This window comes from Ahaetulla prasina, chromosome 3 (assembly GCF_028640845.1).
Source record: "Ahaetulla prasina isolate Xishuangbanna chromosome 3, ASM2864084v1, whole genome shotgun sequence".
Classification (NCBI taxonomy): Eukaryota; Metazoa; Chordata; class Lepidosauria; order Squamata; family Colubridae; genus Ahaetulla; species Ahaetulla prasina.
The window spans coordinates 57033303-57056218 of NC_080541.1; the positions used below are offsets into that span (position 1 = coordinate 57033303).

The window sequence follows — 22916 nt, forward strand, 5'->3', positions numbered from 1 at the left end:
ATGCAAACTTTTTTTTAGTTAGAAGACACCCATATTTGAATTTCCTCTTGTCCTAAGTACTGTTTCTTTCCAAAGAAAGGATTTTGTTTGGATATCCAAGTTCATTTGTCCTTGAACTTCAGCCAGAATCTCATTGTAAACTGCCAGAAATTTTTAACACTGCTTGAATCAATTTGATTAATCCTATTCCATTTCTGAATTTTTCTTTAGGACGGGACAGCTCCATTGTGGATAGCTTCCCAGATGGGACACAGTGATGTAGTGCGAGTGATGCTCCTCCGAGGAGCAGATCGAGATGCTGCAAGACTTGTAAGCAAACACTTTCGTTTTCTAGACTTTATGTTGGAAGAAAGAATGATTCTATAATAAGATTAATTTATAGTAATTCGGGTGTCTATTCTGGCTAGAATACTTTCTCAAGTATCTTGGCATCTTCTAATGTTGCTTGGCACATTAGAAGCTGTCACAGTAGTCAAAACTCCAATTGTGGCTGCACGATCAGAATTAAAGAAACCATATTCTGAAAAAAATCACTTTCCCATGGCTTTGGCATTCATTTACATTTTAGGTATGAATGTAAATATATTTATTAGCTTATCTTATAAATATACATCTTACAAATGGCTCATAGGGCTCAGTTACTGAATTTTTCATAACCCATGTTTCAAAATTCATCTTTTAACTCTTCCCTCATATTGTATTTAACATAAAAAAGGGAAGGAAGGAATCACAGATTTGATTATAGTTATTTATGACTTCTGCTTTTTGGAAAAAAGGTGAAAGATTATAATGAAACTTAATTTAAAAAAATATGAAGGAATATAAGGGAAGTTAGGGTAACTGCAGTAATGTACATTACAAGATACTATTGCCCAGAATTTTTTATTAAAACTAGCCAAAAGTTACAATTATATGTTTGTTTTAAAGTTAATTAGAATGCTTCGTTAGGTTGTAAAAAGCAACAAATGCCTACAGTATACTTAACAACGTATGGATCAAAATAGTTATATAAACTGTTTATCTTTTATATAAACTAAGAATTTTTATTTATTATGAAGGAAATAATACCCATCACACCTAAATAATGGAAGAAATCTTTCTGCATAAATTTTAAAGACAGAAATGAAAAAATGAAAAAGAACCTGTGTGCAATAATCAGTTCCTTCTTGTCCTCTGTTTCTGTTGAAGGATGGCACAACTGCTTTACTTAAAGCTGCAACCAAAGGATATAATGAAGTTATAGAAGAATTACTTAAATTCTCTCCTGCACTTGGCATCCTGAAGGCAAGTTTTGATGGACAAAAATGTTCAGTACTGTAATTTGTGACTTATTGTAGAATCCAAGTATAATTATATATATATGTGTGTGTGGGTGTGAGTGTATAACATTTGTATAAAGAGATTTTTTAAAAAAACAGTACCATTTTAGGTTGAAAATAAGAAGATTAAAGAGAAAGAAGTGAAAGAAGAAATAGAAAATAAAAAGTTACCAAAAAGTGGCTTCCAATCTTAACAATAGTTATAAATACGTTTATATTTTTTCCTCTCCTTAGATTATATCTTCCTTCCTTCCATAATCTACCCTTTCTACTCACCAAATCAAAAAATCACTTTTTTTTTCATTTTTCAGCAAAAAGTCCATAAGGAGTTTCCAGTCACTAATAAATGTAGTCGTTGATCTTTCTGTAAGCAAACAAGTTAACTTTGCCATCTATGCTTGTTCCATTATGTTCACCAGCCATTGGATATTTCAAAGTATTTCTATTTCGTGCATATAATAGCCTCACAGCAGTGATAATCCCAACAAAAAAAGTTTTGGTTTCTAATACAATAATACAAAGAATATTGAATATTCAGTTGAATATTAATATTCAACTGAAACCAAAACTTTTTTTAAATTCATTAGCCATGAAAAAATGACTCTTTGTGTTGTCTAAAATCTAATATAAATTTGAAATAGCTTTATACATTCTAGATAATTTTTGTTGGAATCCTGTATCATCAATTTTTATAAAATTCTGTTTTAATTTATAACAACGTAAAATTCAGTTCTTTTAATCAGATATTTTTCTGCTGTTGCATTAAGATGTTCTCACCCATGTTGTCATATACTATTTCACTTGTTCTTCCCCTTCAAATTTCAACAAAAGTTTATACATTTTAGTAATTAGGTGTTCACCATTTGTATGTAGTTCAACTGCAAGCTCAATCTTCTGCTGTTCAATTTCAAATGTCCTTATCTACATTAAATCTTTCTCTTAACTGTGCTTACAAAATCCACTGAAAACTATACCCATTTATTCTTTAGGTTTTATCTTATATTCTCCACACTCTTTTAATAACTCTTTATTAGTTAACCATTTCTCTTTACTAAAATGTTTCTTGTGTTGAGTCCCGTAAAGGCAAATTTAATTTTTTTTTTACATAATTCATTTTTACTTTTTAAAATTATTATTTTTTCTGATCTAAAATTGATTTTATCTAATGTTCTTTTAGTTTGCTTTTATGCTACATAAAATATCCTCTCATAAACGCTTTACTTGCATCCCAAATCATATTTAAGATTGTCAAAAAAATCTTTCAACTTCTTTTTGCAATCTTCCATTGCTGTTTCTCTGCAGTGTTTCGTTTAATCTCCATTAAATAATTTTAATGATTTTCCTTTTAAATTCTAAAATCACTGGGTTGACCGGAAAAAGTCTTTGGCAGTATCTCCCCATTATGAACACCAGTGGCTAAATTCTTAAATATGCAAACATATAAATTCTTGAAAAAAATCTGTGTCTTTCAGAAAAACAAGTACATTATTTTGCATCACCATTTTTTCTAACTTCATGCATCTATAAACTCTAAATTATCCATCATAGTTATATATAAAAGCATTTAGTAATTTACATTGTATTGTTTTAATATCTTTCTCAGAGATTCTGTCTTTTTATGAACAAATTATTCCAATCCAGTTTCCCATTAAATTTTTATATGGTAAGTCTATCACTTATCCTTGAGTCCTTTGTAAAATGTTACTTCATCATAATTTGCAGAATAAATTACCATTAACAAAGTTTTAGTTCCATGCAAAGTAATTTCCACACTCACCTTTCTGCCACAATCATAGTCAATATCAGTTCTGGTTGAAGGTGAGAGCTTTATATACAAAATAACCAAGTTCTCTTTTGGGTTCCTGCTGAAATAATTTAAAATCTATATTTATTCCAAAACCTTAGAAAAGTTTTCTAACTTGTAGTGCGTAACATGATGGATTCCTCAGTTTTTTGTACTGGCCCTAGTTTTTTGTTTAGGGCCCTCTGCTATTTTTATTTTTATTTTTTCCAATTCCCCTCTATTTTTTTTCTTAAAAAATCTCTTGCTTTGTGAACTGAATTCAGACTGAACGTCTATCGTCTTAATGTGAAGATGACTCCGTTTAATTTGTCCCATCAAAATGGTATCTTTTTCTGTTTAAGCTTGTCAATAAAAGAAAAGAAAATACTTTTTTGCTTGTGCAGTATTTCTTTAAGTACTTTAAGATTGGGATTTCTTTACGTAAAATCACATCTACATTATTAACCTAAAATCTGGTAGTAAAATGCTGCTGCAAAACTTGATGTCTAATCTTCTTCCCAAAGAAATACACAAGAATGTTCCTTAATACATTTTTTAATTTTACAAACCAAGTATTGATTCTATACATTTCTTCAGTTTCTGCTTCCATATCATCTTTATCCCATCCAAAACATTTGTTAAAGGTTGATCAATGTTTTCTCTAGTGTCTTCTCTAGGATCTTCTGGAACTGTTCTGCCTCAAGAGAACTATTTTTCTCTCAATTCTAGCAACATCAGATTGTCTAATTTTTGTTTTTTGTTTCTCAAGTTTATTATTTATATTTTACATTTTAAAAATTCCACTTTATCAGTTATTTTATTTCTGTGTTGTCTATTAACTCATTTTTTAAAAAAAAATATTTCATCTCCTTTTATCTTTATAAGCCTTCATTTCATTCTCACTTAAAAGCATCCAGATTACTTTTGACAGAATTGACAGATTCAAATAATTGCTCCCCCATCTCCTCAAACCATTTTTTGTAATATTTCTGGAGTCATGTTTTCTGTTGGTTACTCCTCCTTCACCAACATGCTGCCAATTTTCTGGTGATCGCCATTTTTTAAATTTATAATATAAAAGTAAAAATAAGTCAATGATTAAGATGAAAGTAAAAAGATAGGCTTCTCCTCCCCTACCCCTTTGACCTTTTCTATATCTTTAAGGCTTTAGTCCAATCTGTCTTTCCATAGTTTTAATGAAATAGTCAATCTCATATTACACCTATATCCTGTTTGGTCCATTTCCTATTTCACCTATCTCCGGGGTGGAGGTGGGCAATTTCCTGGTCTCTCCTTTATCAGGAAAGACTTCCCTGGCCAGAAACCTCTGATGGCCACTGCGAGAGTGACATCATCCATCCTTCTTAGATGTACCATAGAACCTCACTTGAAAATATCAAAAGATTACTATAATTTCAGTGGTCCAAATACAGAAGATTATTCATGTTCACTTTATTCAAATTGCTATTATAGTGTAATCTTGTGCTAGAATTTTAATGTCTTTATGGTATGTCTTCAAATGTTGTAAAATCAATTCATGATATAGGTGTCAGAGCAGGACAAGAAGTTTTGTTGCGCTTTGTTCCTTTTCTGGAGGAGTTGTTCTTATTCTGATTTTAAAAAACAGAGCTGTTACTCAGCAGTTGTAATACTTGGATGTATTTATACTTTTTCTGTATTTTCTAGAATGGGACATCTGCCCTTCATGAAGCAGTTCTTGGTGGCAATATTAGAGCAGTAGCACTACTCTTAGAAGCAGGAGCAGATCCAATACTCAAAAACAAGGTACGTACTTTACACTTACTACATATTTTCAGCTGTAAAACAGTGGAGCAGTGTTTTAAATGTTTAAAGAAAACATTCTGAAAATTCTTATATGGATTTAAAGCATTTCATCTAAGATGGATAAAAATAAAGTTGAGACTCTAGAACAGGGGTAGTCAACCTTTTTATACCTACCGCCCAATTTTGTATCTCTGTTAGTAGTAAAATTTTCTAACTGCCCACCGGTTCCACAGTAATGGTGATTTATAAAGTGTATCGTTGTCTGCGCATGCCCCTCGCGCATCATGGATTGGGTTTGGGGGGAGACACCAGCTACCAGCTCTGCTTGTCTGTTACAGCTGGGTGGTGTGGGGACAGATGCGCAAGTTATTCTGGGATGAGGCTCTTTTGTTTGCGGTCGCACTATAGCGCCATTTAGTTTCACTTATATAACATGAACTAAACTTAGGCGCGGGCGATACAAATAATACAGAAATTTAAATTGTCACGGGGAATTTTATGAAAACCTAATGAAAATGTTTTTAAATAATGCTATGAATTTTTAAAAAAAAAGTCAATTAAATTAAAAAAAGGAAAGTGCTTCAGTATCGGACAAAGCCCCTACCACCCACCATGAAAGCTGGAACGCCCACTAGTGGGTGGTAGGGACCAGGTTGACTACCACTGCTCTAGAAAGAGTGCAGAGAAGCACTTCTAGAGATGATTAGGGGATTGAAAGATGATTAGGGGACTGGAAGCTAGAACATGAATGGTTGCAGGAATTGGGTATGTCTAGTTTAATAAAAAGAATTAGGGGTGATATAGCAACAGTATTCCAATATCTAAAGGGCTGCCACAAAGAAGAAGGTGTCAAGCTATTCTCCAAAAGCACCTGAAGGCAGGAAAAGAAGCAATGGATGGAAACTAATAAAGGAGAGAACCAACCTAGAAACAAGGAGAAATGTCCTGACAGTTAGAACAATTACTCAGTGGGATGGCTTGCCTTCAGAAGTTGTGGGTGCTTCATCATTGGAGGTTTTTAAGAAGAGCTTGGACAACCATTTGTCAGAAATGGTATAGGGCAGTGATGGCTAACCTTTTTGCCATTGCATGCCGGGAGCAGGGTGTGTGTGTGTTGCGTGCATGCATGCCCACACACATAATTCTATTCACTCTGCGCATACGCGCGTGACCCCCCTGCTTCTGGCACACAGTGGCACGGTTTCTCTCTCTCCAGGCTCCAGAGTCTTTCTAGGAGCTTGGGGAGGGCAAAAACGGCCTTCCCCACCCCCCAGAGGCCCTCCAGAGGCTGGAAATGGTCCATTTGCCAACTTCTGGTCCCACTGGAACTAGGCAAATGGGACATTTCCGGTCTCTGGAGAGCCTTGGGGGTGGGTGGGGAAGGCCGTTGTCATCTTCCCCAAGTTCCTAGAAAGGCTCTGGAACCTAGGGAGAGAGAAAAATGGGCTTTCCCCACTCCCCCACCCACCACGAGACCCTCCGGAGGCAGAAAACAGCCTGTTTCCCTACTTCCAGTGGGCTCAGTAGGCCCGAAAATCAGTTGGCTGGCATGCATGCATGCCACACATGAGCTCACATGCCCACCAATATGGCTACACGCGCCACGTGTGCCATAGGTTCACCATCACGGGTATAGGGTCTCCTGCTTGAGCAGAGTTGGACTAGATGATTTCCGCAGAACCTTCCAACTCTTATTTTGTTCTGTTTAATTAAGTTCAATTGGAGAACAAAACAGAGCTGTCCATTAGAGGGCAGCAGAACTTTTGGGAATAATTATTTGCATTCATTATAGTGTTATTTCTATCAATACAATTATCAGAGACTTTCATATCTTAAAGACCACCAAATATAGGACACATTTTCAATTACTGTTTCAACGTACTACTTGGAGTAGGGGAGCAAAAGGTACTGTTTATAGATAAAGTTATAAAGCAATAGAACTATTAAATGGGGAGAGATTTTATTAATCCAAAATTAATCACATACCCTCATGTCAGCAACGTTTCCTACCTTTAGTATCTTTATCTTATCTGGGATAAGCCTTATAGCAGCTATCCCCATGCATGCTAAAATCAAATTTTCCTTCTGTTCCCAACTTCAGCCTCCCTGGATTAGTTCAGGAAGCATGGAAGAGCCCTACATGCTATTTTGCTGAAATTTATTCTACATTATAATTGCCTTCATACAGAAGCTTATGTAAATTCAAAAAAGCATGATAATCTGGGAAGCACTTTAAAGATCAATTGCCATTGAAGACAAAAATTGTTTTTAATATAAGTTCTGGATTATTTCTTCTAGAAACAATTTGAAGTCATTTTGACTTCATACCCATTACTACAATTCCAGCTGGGTAATTATGGCCATTTTTACCAAAGGCTGAGAGGCCCAGAGAATTAAAACATAATCTGTCCATTCCTGTGTATGTCATCTAACCTCGATCCCCTTTAATCACCGCATTTGCTAAATTTACTGCATGCTGGCAAGAGGATGACAAAATCTGTAAGTGACTTACCTTGATGAGTAACTGCCAGGCTGAAGAGTAAAGGAAGCAAGCAAGCACAGGAAATCTTTCTGCAGCTTTTTTGCATTGAGCAGCTGAAGAAAAAGTTCAGCTCAAAAGAAAAATTGGTTAAAGCTCAGATGTGCAGCAAACAGCCATGGCAGAAGCTGGGTCCTAAAGAGTACAGGTAGCAAAAAGCTTTCTAAAGGTTTGGAGGGCAAAAAGGAAAGTTTGATTTCAACATCTAAAGGGTGGGAGGGGGAGGCAGAGAGAGAGAAGTCTGTCTACAAGTCTGTACCTCCCAGCTTTTTTATTTACTTTATTGAAGAAATGTCGGTTTCTAGGGGAGGGAGAAGATTAAGCAAGGAAAAGGTTTGCAGAAGCTTGTCCTGAAGCTATCTTTGCATGCAGGTGGCTGGTTTCCCGGAAGCCTAGCAAGATCAAGGAGAGTTTGCAGTCTCCCGACAGCCAGCTGATCCGGTCAGGGGTCCAGCCCACAAGTGTGGCTTCAACCAATAAAGCACACAGGCTTCCTGTTTCTGACTTTGCAACACTTTTTGCTGCTTGTTTGCTTCCTTTACAGAACCAGCTGGATGGCGAGCCTCCCAGGACCCCATTTTTGCTTAACCACCTGTGTGTTCATTTAATGGTGGCATCAAGAGAGAAGGGGGTAGCAGCAGTTAAGCCTGGCTGTTTCACTTAATGGTTGTCACTACTTGCAGCCGTAATGGGCAAGCTCCATTATTCATAGGTCAAGGATTACCTGTGATCGGGGTGGGTTCTACTTACCTTTACTACCGGTACACAACGGGAGTGAGCATACGCACTTGCGCGCTTCTGCCTATGCACATACCAACCATGATGACTTCTGAGCAGGTGGGCAGAAGCTCCCGCCACTTTTACTACCGGTTCACAAGAACCGGATTGAACCGGGAGCAACCCACCACTGCCTGTGATCTATAATTGAATGCAAATAATCCTGTTGATGTGTGTCTTAAACTTGGATATCAAAGCTAAGCAATAACCATCCTTTTTCTGGTTTTTCATTGATCTGTTTCTTGTTTCAGAAAAATGAATTGCCTTCAGATCTGACAAAAAATGAGCGCATTCTACGTCTCCTGCAATCTAGAGCAAAACACAGGAAGAGTTAATATCCCTTGACATCTTGAGACAGATGATGAATCCTATCCATATTAGGTTTCAAAGTTTAGAAGTGAAAAAATGTTGAGATTCAAGTATTTCCTGTCTCTTACTCTGTGAACGAAGTCAGGTTCTTCATGGAATGGTAGATTTAAGATCTGTTAATTTGCTATGGTCACCAGCTTTTAGTTGCTGGCTTTGGAGTAGGGAAGACTGGTTCCACATTATACCTTTCCTGAAAAGCAGGTCTTATTCTACTAGAAAAAGACTCTTTCCTTTAGTATACTGTATCTTTGAAGTACATTTCCTAATTTGTCTTCAAAATTGTAATAGGTAGTAATGCAGGAAAACATACCTCTGCTATTGTTGCTGAACTACAACTGGCAACAACTAGATGGAAATTATGAGGGGTACTGGGAATTACACTTATTTAATAACTTGCAGGTCACATATTATCCTAATTGTTCTAACCATTTTTTTAAAAAAAAATGTTGCATAGGCTTGTTTTCTGTAAGTTATTTTAGATGTTGAGATACATAAGTGCCTCTCAATAGGTTAGCATCCTATGACGTGTCTGGCTTCTTTGCAGTGATTAGACTACTTTCATTTTACACACACACAGAAAGAGAGAGACAGGGACTTACACAGAGATACCAACACACATAATACTTAATTTCCTTTTGTATAATTTATTATTGTTAACCTCAGAGACTTCTATGCAGATTTCCTATTATGTATATCATTTTGGTTTTTGTATATTTTTTCCATTAAGCATGTGTAAAATCATCACTCATAATTTTTTTATGAATTACAATGTAAATTCATGTTTTTACATCTAGGAAAAGTAAAATTTATGGATTGCATTTTGTCACACATTTTATGCATTACAACAGATTTAATGGATGCCAAATAGTTTTTGAAAATCTGCTGAATGTACATTGGGAGCAGGCCAATAAAGACATGAAATAAGGATTAAATAGAATTACTTTCATTTAGACAGTTCTGTGTAATGAACATTTCTCATATTAGGACATGTTTACCAAATATTTTAATGGAGACTATTATGGACATATTAACATGCTTCTTTTCTGTTTCAAGAATCCCGGCCATATAATGTAATATACAATTCTCATCTACTAAATTGCTGAAGTGCTAGAAAAACATGGTAACGTTCAAGGGTAGATTTTTGGGGCAGACATCTAGGGCCCTGCTCAGCATAATGAGGATATTTTCCAAATGATCCTTCTGCTATGTGAACGTTGTTTTTTCTGAGTAAATACATAGATGACTGTGTTGTGGGTGAACTAAATACTACTATCTAAAGAACCCTTTTCCCTGTAAGATCATTAAGCTCCAGTAAAATTATTATGGCCAAAGACTAATTTCTTAAGTTCTGCATCACTGAGCAGAAGTACTAAAAATAGTGAACAAATAAATAAGTACGGATCTTCTATGACATCTTCATCCTTGCCAACATATATTAGCCATAAAATACATATATAAACAATGCATTTATTTTTTTATTTATGAGCCTTTGTGTATTGGTTGTATGCCATTGACTGAAGATCAGTTTATAGGTCATATACAATATCAATTAGGATCATTGAGGTGAATAAATTGTGCTTTATAGAGTCTTTTTGTGTTTGATAATTGCAGTAGCAAACCAAAAATAACTGTATAGTATGCAGTCTTCCTTTCATGTTTACAGGTACCAAAATGTAATGCAGCTGCAAAGAAAGAAATGATTAAAATAAAGAAAATAAATGCAATCCTGGGCATGGATATATAGTATCAAGATCAACAAATCTCATAATTCTCTAATTTGCATTGATTAAGCAAGACCTGGAATATTATGTTCTGTTCTGAGCACAGCACATTAAGAAATACATTGACAAATAGAGTCTATCCATAAAAGAGCAACCAAAATAAGAAACATGTAAGGAACTGTTGGAGATTTTGATTATGTTTAGCCCTGAGAAAATTGGTAGCTTTTGAATCAATATTTTCCCTATGTTTCCATAACTGAACCTAAGTCTATTTCTCTCCATTAAACCCCTCCTGATTCCAGATACTAGGTCAAGATTTCCATTATATTTCCTACTTGGCCTGCTGATACTCACCCATACCAATATTTTAACCAGAAGACAAAATATTCCCCAGATACACCCACCATCCCAGTGAGAGACTTACAGATCCCAAAGACATTCTAATAATGATGCTGGTGGTTTGTGGTGTTCAACTATCCTATTTATTATAAAAGTATGTTTTTTAATTTGACAAACAAAAAATATGAGGGCATACTGGTAGTCCTCAACTTACAACCAAAATTGAGCCAAAATTTATGTTAAATGAGAAATTTGTTAAGTGAGTTTTGCCCCATTTTACAACTTTTCTTGCCACATTTGTTAAGTGGATCACAGTGGATTAGTGGATCTAGTGAAAACATAGTTGTTAAGTGAAACTGATTTCCCCATTGACTTTGATTGTCAGAAGATTGCAAAAGCTGATCACATGACCTCAGGACACTGCAGCCACCATAAATGTGAGTCAGTTACCAAGCATCTGATAGTAAATCATGTGACCATGGGGAAGCTACAATGGTAGTAAGTGTGAAAAATGGTTATAAGTTTTTTCAGGATTGTTGTAACTGAATAGTCAGTAAGTGAACTGTTGTAAGTTAAGGACTACCTATATCGATATTTTCTGATGTGAGATAGTGAGTCCTTTTTCCTAAAGGGTTTAAACCAGCTATATACTTTACTATGAAAATGTCATCTACCATAAAATGTGTATCATCTAACACAGCCTAGATATCTAGTATAACCTAGATTACATAAGGTTTTTCTCAGAAGCCTTTTCATTAGGAATGTCTAATACAAGCATACAAAAAAAAGAAATATGTCTGGGTTTCTTTGTATCATATACAGTATGGTTCTATAACTTTGATTGCAAACCGATTTGGTTGTGACCCGAACCTGATTTTGGAAATTTGGCACTTACAAAAACATGGCATGGAAGGTGAAATCGGCCACACACAAAAATTGAAAATGTTTAGGTTGGAACCCGATTTGGTCATAGTCAGAAGTGTTTGTGACCAGAGGTTCTACTATATTATTAAAGGAAAATTCTACCTCAGGATTTCAATTTGCAAAAGACTTTAATAGGATTAGTGTTGTGGTCAAGAGGTAATTATTGTATGTTTGCTGCCCAGTGAGAAACACTTCAGGTTGCCTTTTTAAACAGCCAGCTGACATATCTACCCATGTGGTGGGTTTCAAAAATTTTTACTACTGGTTCTGTGGGTGTGGCTTGGTGGGCATGGCAGGGAAGGATACTGTAAAATCTCCATTCCCTCCCCACTCCAGGGGAAAGTTACTGCAAAAATCCCCATTTCCTCCCAATCAGCTGGGAATTGGGAGGCAGAGAATAAATGGGGGCGGGGCCAGTCAGAATTTTTACCACCTTTTCTCCAAACTATTCAAAATTTCCACTACATGTTCTCCAGAACTGGTCAGATCCTGCTGAAACCCACCTCTGCTACCTACAAATACTAAACTACAATATCCTGGTTGTTATCACAGTGTCCCAGCATAACTAATTATAAACAGATTTGCTTGAAAGAAAACATTTGGCCTCCATCAAAATTTTAAGCAGCTGGATATATTGGAAGGTCATCTAGCAGCAAATAAATGCCATAGTCTGCTATATTCCACGCTTTCCTCTTGTGGATTTCAAAATATATAAATTGCTTCAAAGGAAATTAGGGAAAGCACTTGCACGTATGGTACCCATACTAAAGCTGTTGCAGAATAACCTTGCAGCTGCCCCAAGGTTATACAACTTCGCAATAAATCACGAAAACTGTTATCCTATTCCCAATATCACTAAGCCTTTTCCCAATTCAGTACAGTATCTTTTCCTCTGCATTTATGGCTGCAACTATATTATCAGATACCTTTTGCACTAATCATACTCCAGTGCCTCTGAAGAAATTGAAACTTTAGAATTGGTCTTTCTGAGGTGTAGATTTTACAATAAATTTTGTTCTCAACTAATCTAGAACAAATAAGACTGCTTGATTATTCTAATTAATGGCATTTAGAATTTTTCTCAACAGAGAAGTACGCTGAAATCACTATATATTTGCTGAATTCTATGCCCAAGTCACAAGGCTTTCTATGTTTAGACCTGATAATATTAGTAGATGGTAATCTGTGCTTAACAACTGGTAATTGGGAGCAGAATTTTCCTTGCTAAGCAATACAGTTGTAAAGCACAATGCTACATGGCCACATTGCTTACCAATGGTAATCCCAGCACTCTCCAGTTGCCACTGTTAAGCAAATCACTGCAAATCCTTAAGCAAGGATCTCATATAATTGAAACTTCCAACTACTTACTGGCTTCCCCATTGAATTTGTTTATGGGAAGCTGGCAGGAAAGATCAGAAACTGATTGTGTAGATACTGTAACAGTCAAAACTCTAGATCTTTTGTCAAGCACCTGGATTGCAATTATGTGTCTGTGGAAGTGCTGCAAGAACTAGTCATAACTACCATTTGTTCAGCACCACTTAAGTTTGGATGATCGCTGAATGAGTGGTCAACATGTAAGGACTACTTATATCTATTTAATTAATAAGATTTCCCTATATTCTCTGATTGCATGTGGTTATTTTAATTTTTGTTATCTGATCTTAGACTGTAATAAAATGTCCCCACGCTTGTTCAAGGTACAGGAAAGGGCCCCTATGAACCTTAAGAAAAAATATAGCTAATACTATACTATAGCTGGGTCTTTGCAACAAAGGAAAGAAGTTCCCTGTTGAAATTCAATTAAATCATAAAATTATTTGATGATCTCTAAAACAGCAGTCACCAACTGGTGGTCCGTGGACCACTGGTAGTCCACAGAAAAATTATTTGCATTTTTTATATTGCACTAAATTAGGTGTCCTCAAACTGGGCCGGATACATACAGTGAACATTTGTGTTGCTGCAGAGAGTCTCCCCCTTTAGAGTCTTTTTGTGTGGGTTGGAGGGGGGCAAGAATTCTGATTTGGGGTCTGCTTCGACCTCCTGGTGCCAGGGATTTAGGCAAAGACTGGACGGAAATGCCGCTGGTGGCAAAGAACCGGAGGGCCTTGTTCCAGTAGGACTGCACCATGGCCTGCAACTGGCTGACTATCTCAGCCCGCTGAGCCTTCAGGCGCCTGCATCTGGTCTTGTACTCCTGCAGGTTTTCCCTCTGCTTGGAAAGCCTATGCTCAGTGAGGTGCTTCTGTTGAGCCGTCTTCTCGGTCAAATCCAATTTGAACTGAGCCAGCTGTTTTGCCAACTCTTTCTCATGGTGGCTGCTTAGCTCCAACTGCTTCCTATTGGGGCCCTAAGGAGCCCGGGTGGGCAGGTGAGGAGTGGCGATTTGAGGCTGGCAAGGCACCCCTCGATGTGTGTGACATCAAGTTGGCCACGTCCACCCAATCACATGACCACGTTGCCACGCCCACCAGCAGGTCATTAGACAGATCATATTAGTGGTCTGCTGGATTTAAAATTATGAATTTAGTGGTCCCTGAGGTCTGAAAGATTGGGGACCCCTGCTCTAAAACAGGCTGTGTTTGTATATATTGGTAATAACTTCCAGCAGTTTTGTTTTCCTTGTGTTTTAATAGCTGCCTTAATCTCTTGTATTCGTTGAACCAAAATCGCTTATCCAAATTCCCTCCATCTCATAAGTAACTTGGGCGTCCTCCTGGATGGATGGCTGTCCTTTGATGAACATCTGGCGGCCGTCTCCAGGAGGGCCTTTTACCAAGTTTGCTTGGTCCGCCAGTTGCGTCCCTTCCTTGACCGGGATGCCTTATGCACAGTCACTCACGCTCTGGTTACGTCTAGGTTGGATTACTGCAATGCTCTCTACATGGGGCTGCCCTTGAGGTGCACCCGGAGGCTACAGTTAGTCCAGAATGCGGCTGCGTGAGTAGTAACGGGAGCCGCTCGTGGCTCCCACGTGACATCACTGCTCCGTAGTCTGCACTGGCTTCCTGTGGTTTTTCGGGTGTGCTTCAAGATTTTGGTTACCATCTTTAAAGCGCTCCATGGCTTAGGACCCGGGTACTTACGAGACCGCCTGCTGTTACCCTTTGCCTCCCACCGACCCGTACGCTCTCACAGAGAGGTCTCCTCAGGGTGCCGTCTGCCAAACAGGGTCGGCTGGTGGCCCCCAGGAGTAGGGCCTTCTCTGTGGGGGCAGTGACGCTCTGGAACGAACTTCCCCCTGGCCTACGTCAAGTGCCTGATCTTCGGACCTTCCGTCGTGAGCTTAAAACACACCTATTCATTCAAGCAGGATTGGCATAATAATGTTGAATTTTAATTTGGGGTTTTGTTAATATTTTAAAATTTTAAATCTTAATTTTAATTATCAGCCTTTTATAATTTGCTATGTTTTAAATGTTGTTTTTAATTGTATATATCTTGTGTTTTATTTTTGGCTATACACCGCCCTGAGTCCTTCGGGAGAAGGGCGGTATAAAAATTTAATAAATAAATAAATAAATAAACAAGTAAAACCATAATACTGCACTATGCAGTCTTCAGAAGTTATAGTGCAGTGATGGCTAACCTTTTTTTCCTCAGGTGCCAAAAGCGTGCATGCGCGAGCTATCGCATGCTTGCACGTGCCCACACCCATAATGCAATGCCACTCCCACATGCCCCACTCCCTGCAACCCTCACATGTCCATTCAATCCCCCCATTCGTGCACGACCCCCCCTCGCCCCGTGCATGCGCACGCGACCCCTCTCTTTTGGCGTAACATCCCAAAACAACACTGGGGGGAAACCTTTGCCTCCCAAAACAGTTTGGGGGGGGAAGCTGCCAAAACAGCTGGGAGGGGAAGAAAGCCTCCAAAATGGCTGGGGGGGGAAGCATTTGCCTCTCAAAACGGCTGGGGGTGGGGGAAAGCCTCCAAAATGGCTGGGGGGGGAGCCTCCAAACAGCTGGGGGGAGGAAGCCTTTGCCTCCCAAAACGGCTGGGAGGGTGGAAAAAACCTTTGCCTCCCAAAATGGCGGGGGGGAAGCCTTCAAAACGGCTGGAGGGGAAGCCTTTGCCTCCCAAAATGGCTGGGGGGGGAAGCCTCCTTCCAAAACAGCGCCCGGGTAGGGGAATTTCCTGAGATCTGGGAAGACACAGGCGCAGAAAGTGAGGAGAAAGATAGGTCCCCCCATGTGTCTCCCGCTTGCAAGGCATACCCGAAAATCAGCTGGCTGGCGGGAAGCCTGCATGCATGCACAGTAGAGCTGAGCTGAGCAATGGCTTGCATGCCCACACAGAAGGCTCTGCGTGCTACCTGTGGCACGCGTGCCATAGGTTCACCATCACGGTTATAGTGCATTCAATCAAGTTTTTGCATTTGATATTATAATCTAAATGACTGTATATACCCAACATTGGAGGGTGAATTCACTTTATAGTTGATTTCTTACTGCTAATTTCTCTTTGAAATTTTCATCATGTCAAAATCCCATCAGTCTCATTTTACTTGAAGTAAAAAATGGTAATGATACTTTTAAAATATTATTTTGCTTTAAGTATATTTTGAAGATATTTTAAAGATATTACTAATTTTTAAATGTAAATGGGGCAAGTGTTATACTGCTAAGAATTAAAAAATTAAGAAGTACCCCATAAATCAATCTTCTCCAAATTGGTATCCTCTGGGCATGGATATTACTCTCAGCCAAATATACTCATGATTCAATATACATGTAGAATACTAAACTGGAAAACAGTTATAAATCATGAAAAAGTACAAAATTGACATAAGTTTTTTTAACGAAACAAGAAAAAAAGATTTTCACAGTGCTCATAACATTCTGGCTCATGCAGGTTTTCAGTGGTCTTGCTACAATTATCTATATCAAATTATTGCAAGCTTCATTCTACTTTGTATTGAATATTTCAAAATAGAAGATTTGGGAATCTTGTAAATAATTGGACTGGAAAGACTATAAGTTTGCTATATCCCTTTAATATATAAATAAATAATATTTAAGTTTTAAATATTATTTATTTATTTATTTATTTTATATTCTTGACAATGACTATATGTGAAATAATGATTTTCCTCTCAGCAATTCATTATTTATCAGCATATGTCTCTGAAGTTTGCAAAATACTTTGGTTGCCATAGGTGCTGAATCCTGTTTATTCATTCTGAGTCAGATGACAGGTTCAGATTAGAAACTTCTGTTATCCAATACTAACAATTACAACACTAATCATGCCACTATACGTCAGCAGTATGTACACAAACAACATATTAAACAAAATTTCATCTGTGCTGCAACCCCAGTAAAATCTGTTCTATCCTGTCACACAGCTGATAAACTCTATCATACAATGGGGCTGCCTAAAATCCTATTAAAAACAGGAACGTGCAGTTTGGGCCACATGCATACTTACTTAGAAAAAATTCTGCACTGAAACCAGCTGGGTTCACTTCTATAAAAATATACACAAAATAGAATCTTTGTCTTTTGTTAAAAATCTCATGAATGTTAATACAAACCTCTGCAAGCAATAAGTTAATGTGACCAGATGATATCTGCAAAAATCTGGACAACCTTTAGATTAGAACAAACAGATAAAGAAAACATTAACTCTTTGGTGTCATCTAAGAATTATCAGAATTTTTGCAATCCAGACCTAGCAGTGTTTACCAAAACTATTAGAAAATACTGTATGTAGAAACTGCCTGTAGATTTAACCAAAATGAATTCTTCATACTAGAAATATACTTTTCCTCACAAATTTTTAAACAAGGATTTTTAAACTACTGATGCAAATAATAAATAAAAAGCTTCAGATGCAGCTACTTTTGTATGAAGTTATTTCTCTAGAATTCCAAGTGACTCTGTAGATTATAAACATATGAATGGAACTATATAACTTAGAATATAGGAATATTCAAATATTAATATGAACCTTCAGACTTGATCAAATGCCATATTACAAATTTTATATATTTATAGCTCATTTTGCTTATGAAATATTGAAATTCATATACAAATTAGTTATGAATAAAAATCCATATGCCTATAATGCAAGTCCCTAACATACAATATACATGCTTATACATAAATATATCACACATACTCGCTGTACATGCATCTCTGTACCACAAAGAAAACTAACAGTATATAAAAAATATCCAAGCATGTCAAGAAATGGCACTTTTTAAACAAGGATTTTTAGAACAAATCTACCACTTGTTAAAAAGACTTGTGACTGAATTTAGATGAGCTAGATTCACATGAGTCTGCTGACTAGACACATCACATGACAAACAAGCTTTCACAACAATAGCTTCTCCCTGAAAATCTCACAAAGCTTTGCTTGTTTTCATATATTTCAGACTCAAATTACTACCATAACATGAAACATGGATTCCAACAGTTTTGCTGAACTAAAAGACATTACTTTTAAGGGAGCCATCTGGCAACACTGATTTAGAATTGCCGCCTTGAGAAGTTTAATCATACGCACAATTTATTTTGTATATTTTATTTTTTTAATGAAAACTACTGATTTAACCCTGATAATGTGGACCTCTTTGACGGTCCAATGGATTGTTTTTTTGCATGCATGATATTCTCAGGAGTTTTTCCAACCCCAAAGTTGCAAAATGTTTTCTATCTCCTTCCATACAGTGCCACAGGGAACCCGTGGCTTGCACAATTCTGATCGTTGCAGATAGTACCCAAGTACCTAGATGTTTGAATATCTTTTGCAAGGCCTTGGCTGCTCTACGAAGTACTAGCAGGCAGCATATTTCCCGGCTGCCGACTTAATGATATTTTACTTGATATTTTACTGATTTTATATTTTTAACGGAAATACTTCAAATTCGTATCGCCGCCACTTGATATCGAGGCTTTCTATTTCAGCGTATCTTCATAGCAAACCTACCAAGGAAACACAGACTTAAAATTAAAAAGGGAAGTGCATTCTGAGAAAAAAATAACAACCGCAGCAACATTAACATTTGAGCAAAGGCATTTGGAATCCAATTATGCGGGCGTGGGGATGGGAAGAGCACACACGACCCGTTTTATTGAACCGGCTGCGAGGCGAAGGTGCAGTCCTGGTATAAGTTCTCCTGCTTGAGCAGGGGGTGGGGGGGGGCTGGACTAGAAGACCTCCGAGGTCCCTTCCAGCTCATGCATTCTATTCTAACCTAAGGCAGCCAGAAGCCCCTGAGACTTACTTTTGAGCAGTTACACCCAAAGGACTGAGCTCGGGGAACGGGACATTAAGGGGTGGCCGAAGAACTGGGCGTGTTTGTGGGCAGGGACGAAAGGCAGCGCGGGCCGGTGGCGTGAGAACCAGAAGGCGTCACCTCATGAGGAAAGGCCGGCGTGTCTCTGAGCGACCGCCCCGGCTGCCGGCTTCCACTCCGGAGAGGAGGGGGAAAGTCGCCTCGGTGCCTCCCTCCGGAGGCTTTCCTTACGACGAGCGACGCCTCCGCGTAGAAAAACCGAGAGGCGAAGGGACGGCTCTTCCGGCTTCTCAGCCATCCCTCCTTCCGACTACTCGGCCTCGCCGCCAGAGATTCTTAAAGCTGACACAGCAAAGCGAGCGAGGTCGGGAGGGTGCAGCAGTTTCTCCGGAGATGCGCGATCAGTTTAAGCGACGGGGCCACAGCTGTGGGAGGCTCTGCGGCCTGGGTGTCTCTGTCGTCTTTTTACTGGCCCTTCTGCCCGGCCCGGTAAGTAAGCGAGCGAGCGAGCGAACGAGCGGAGAGTGGCGTGAGAAAGGCCGAATCTGGAGACGGTGCAGATGCCGGTCCGGGAATAATTTTGGGAACCTGACGGGGGGAGGGGAAAGCGGCTGGGGCTTGTTTTAAGCGGCGGGGGGGGGAGAGAAGCCTGTGCCCCAGGTTGGGTTGGCCCCCCCCCCCCCCGCCACAAACTCATTCTGCACCGACCCTGTTGGGCGGGAGAAGGCGTCCCCCCCGTGGGTGATGTGGACACGCCTGCAGCGATGACTCCTGGTCCTTATAAACAAGACTTATGGCAAAAGGCAGGACTCTTAACGGCTGGGACTATTCTAAGCGTCTGAAGTGTTTGCTCGAAAATGAAGTCTTATTCAACTCCCCAGTTTGTTGGAGTCGCACCTTTTCCCGGGTGAACGCCTAATAGAGAGAGCGTTTGATTTGAGGAATCCCTTTCGGAGTGGCCATTCCCCGAAGATGGTTCTGGCTTTAAGAACTATGGTCTCAGTAATGGCACAGAACCGAAAATTGGACAGTTTAAAAATAACCTGGGGATTCAGGAACTGAATCAAAAGCTTGATTCCAAGGGTTAGGGTTGAAAAAACTGTTTTATGAGTGTTTTAATTGTGGCTGGTTGTAGTGATCTGCAAAACAGGTTGTGAAACGCTACATATGTGGAACTCGGGAGTTATATTGCGCTGGAAAGCAATTGAACTGTAGCGATTTGTGGCTTATTGGAGCAGCAGCTTATTGTAATTTATTACTTACATAATTCATCAGTAGGCATGGCATAATATACCGACATTGCAGCTTTAACTCTGCTTACAGACTAAAACCGACTTTAGGGGAATTCAAGAAGAGGAATAAAGTGGAGGGATAGAGGAAGGCTAAATGTCCCTGTATCAACTGCAGCTGCTTATTTATTTATTTATTTATTTATTTTTCAAATTTATATACCGCCCTATCTCCCTAAGGACTCAGGGCGGTTCACAGGCAGTTAAAATACATATAAATACAGATTAAAAAACAATTAAAAAACTTATTCTATTGCCCCAAATTTAAAATAGTATAAATAATAAAAACCCCTTAAAACCCATAACTTTAAAATCTAATCCAGTCCCGCGCAGATAAATAAGTGTGTTTTAAGCTCGCGACGAAAGGTTCGGAGGTCCGGAAGTTGGCGAAGTCCTGGAGGGAGTTCGTTCCAGAGGGTGGGAGCCCCCACAGAGAAGGCCCTTCCCCTGGGTGTCGCCAGACGGCACTGCCTAGCTGACGGCACCCTGAGGAGTCCCTCTCTGTGAGAGCGCACGGGTCGGTGAGAGGTATTTGGTAGCAGTAGGCGGTCCCGTAAATAGCCCGGCCCTATGCCATGCTTAGAATACCTTATTTATTTAGAATAGGAAACAATTAAGGAAAATGTTAAGGGAAGTTGACTGTGTGTCACAAGGACTTCTTAGAAGCAGTTTCAGTTATTTTGGATGAGGTGTGGAGAAAGGTTTCCATTGCTGCTTGCTTGGTTTTTTTTTTTTTTTTTTTTGCAGACTGTTTACTATTAACAGTTGACTTTTTAAAAGTATCAATAGACTCATTGTATCCACTTCCATTTTTAAAAAGTATTGGAAGTGTTCACAATATGAGATACTGAATCTCCCATAGAGATTATTAAAAAAAACAGTGTAAAAATGTAACAGATAAATGAATGAGTTGTAAATATCCAACTATTTAAGAGCAATATTCTTTCATCACATAAACATGGGAGATCATTTTGGGGAAAGTAACTTCCAAAATGTCACTTTGAAAAGCACCTAAGTAGGAAGGTAGATGGTCTTATTTTAAAACCAGTATCAGCTTTACTACACTAGTGCTTAGGATGAACTGTCTGTGATATTCCAATATATTTTACATTTATGAGAATTTAAACACAGTGTATCTTCTGCATTTTGGCTCTAGTTAAATGCCCAATGACTAGTTTTCCAAAGACTTATGACCACAATTGAGCCCAAAATTTCTGTTAGTGAGATATTTGTTAAATGAGTTTTGCCTGTTTTATGACTTCTCTTGCCACAATTGTTAACTGAATCGCTGAAGTTTGATAAATTAGTAATCTGGTTCTTAAGTGAATCTGGCTTCCCCATTGACTTTCCTTGTCAGAAGGTTGCAAAAGGTGATCACATGATCATGGGGTTGCTGCAAAGGTCATAAATATTTCCAAGCATCTGAATTTTGATCACATGATGGGATGCTGCAAATATCGTAACTAAGAAAAATGCTCATAAATCATATTTTTCAATGCTGTTGTAACTTTGGTACTAAAAAAACTGTTGTAAATCGAAGACTACCTGTATTTGGTTTGGGCATTCTAGCAACAATAATTGTAGTTTAAGGTGCTGTTTGCTTCAAAAATGTGAATTATTTATATTTCATATTTCTTAACTGCCCATCTCCCTCAAATTACACAGTCCCCAGAAAGGAACATAAGTTTAACAGCCTTTACAATTTGTTACAGGCATAATCCATAATGTAGTTCTTTTTCCTTTCACGGTGTTATACTTCAGAACTTCATGGGCCGATAATGAAAGTGCTCTGTTTAGATAAGAGCGTTCTCTCACTTTCCTGCTTCTGGAAGAGATGTTCACTTGCTGGAAGATAGCAGTAGACTATTCTGTTGGAGTGATTCAGAATATATTTAATTTTGCCTTTTCATCTTCCTCTAACTTAATACATCAACATATTCATTTGGTCAATGATCAGTGATTAGTTTCCAGAAGTTGATTATTAGTATATGTTTCTCTGCAGATTACTTAGCTCATCCCAGTATTAAAGAAGATGGGTCATGCAAGGCAAGGCAAGGATATGAAGTTATGCTTTAGGAGGAAAAGTTCTGATAAACAAATTATTTCAGTGATGATAAAATTTAATTATAGAGGATCCTTTCTTGTTATGTATCCATAATGAATTCAAAATGATTAAGAATGCGAGAACTGTTTCAACTCAGTTTATGGACTTCAAGCTGGAGTATAGATGTTACAGTTAAAGATGTACTGGTAGATTTTTCTCATCATTACTCCCATGCTGAGTGAAACTTCAAAGTTCTTAATGTGGTTCATTTCTAAGAGTTAATCCCATTAAAGTTGCTTTCTAGCGGGTTCTTCTATTACAAACTATGCTTGTAATTTGTGTAGGAGTAAAATAGATTTCCTATATGTTCATGGAAAGGAAAAGGAGGAACAGCTGGAACAGATAGTAACTAAATGCTTTTATGGAACTGGCAATATTTAATGGAAAATTCACTTTACTGAAAGAGGTAGTGCATATGATAAAGTATATTCATGGTTGTATGGACTCATTGGATATTTGGCCAGTATTTTCAATGAGCAAACTAGTATTGTTTTGAATCAATGGTACCTTGTTCTGCACAGTTTTCTCCACCTACCTCTTTTGCTTTTTATATGAACTATTTATTTTTTGGGATTTCTTTGTAGAGGGACATTGCTAAAAATAGTTTCAACAATGTACCTGTAATGCAACATGCAGAATGGGTGAAGGGCCTCTGGTGGCTCAACAGGCTAATGCAGTCTGTTATTAACAGCAGCTGCTTGCAATTACTGTAG

At 38.2% G+C, this 22916-nt stretch overlaps 2 protein-coding genes across 6 annotated transcripts in view; both read left to right on the forward strand.

The window, feature by feature from the left end:
* Positions 1 to 10296, forward strand: part of ANKRD29 (ankyrin repeat domain 29) — a 36939-nt gene extending 26643 nt beyond the window's left edge. For 4 of the 5 annotated variants that reach the window (XM_058178459.1, XM_058178460.1, XM_058178457.1 and 1 more), the window contains 4 exons: positions 211 to 309; positions 1189 to 1284; positions 4789 to 4887; positions 8455 to 10296. In XM_058178459.1, the coding sequence (XP_058034442.1) occupies positions 211 to 309; positions 1189 to 1284; positions 4789 to 4887; positions 8455 to 8538 (378 nt within the window). In that variant the 3' untranslated portion in view covers positions 8539 to 10296. The other variant, XM_058178458.1, reaches the window with a different exon arrangement.
* Positions 10297 to 18918: 8622 nt separating this feature from the next.
* NPC1 (NPC intracellular cholesterol transporter 1) overlaps positions 18919 to 22916 on the forward strand; it is a 45795-nt gene continuing 41797 nt past the window's right edge. Inside the window, exon 1 of the mRNA XM_058178451.1 lies at positions 18919 to 19299. Within this exon, the coding sequence (XP_058034434.1) occupies positions 18934 to 19299 (366 nt within the window). The 5' untranslated portion in view covers positions 18919 to 18933. The remainder of the gene's footprint in view (positions 19300 to 22916) is intronic.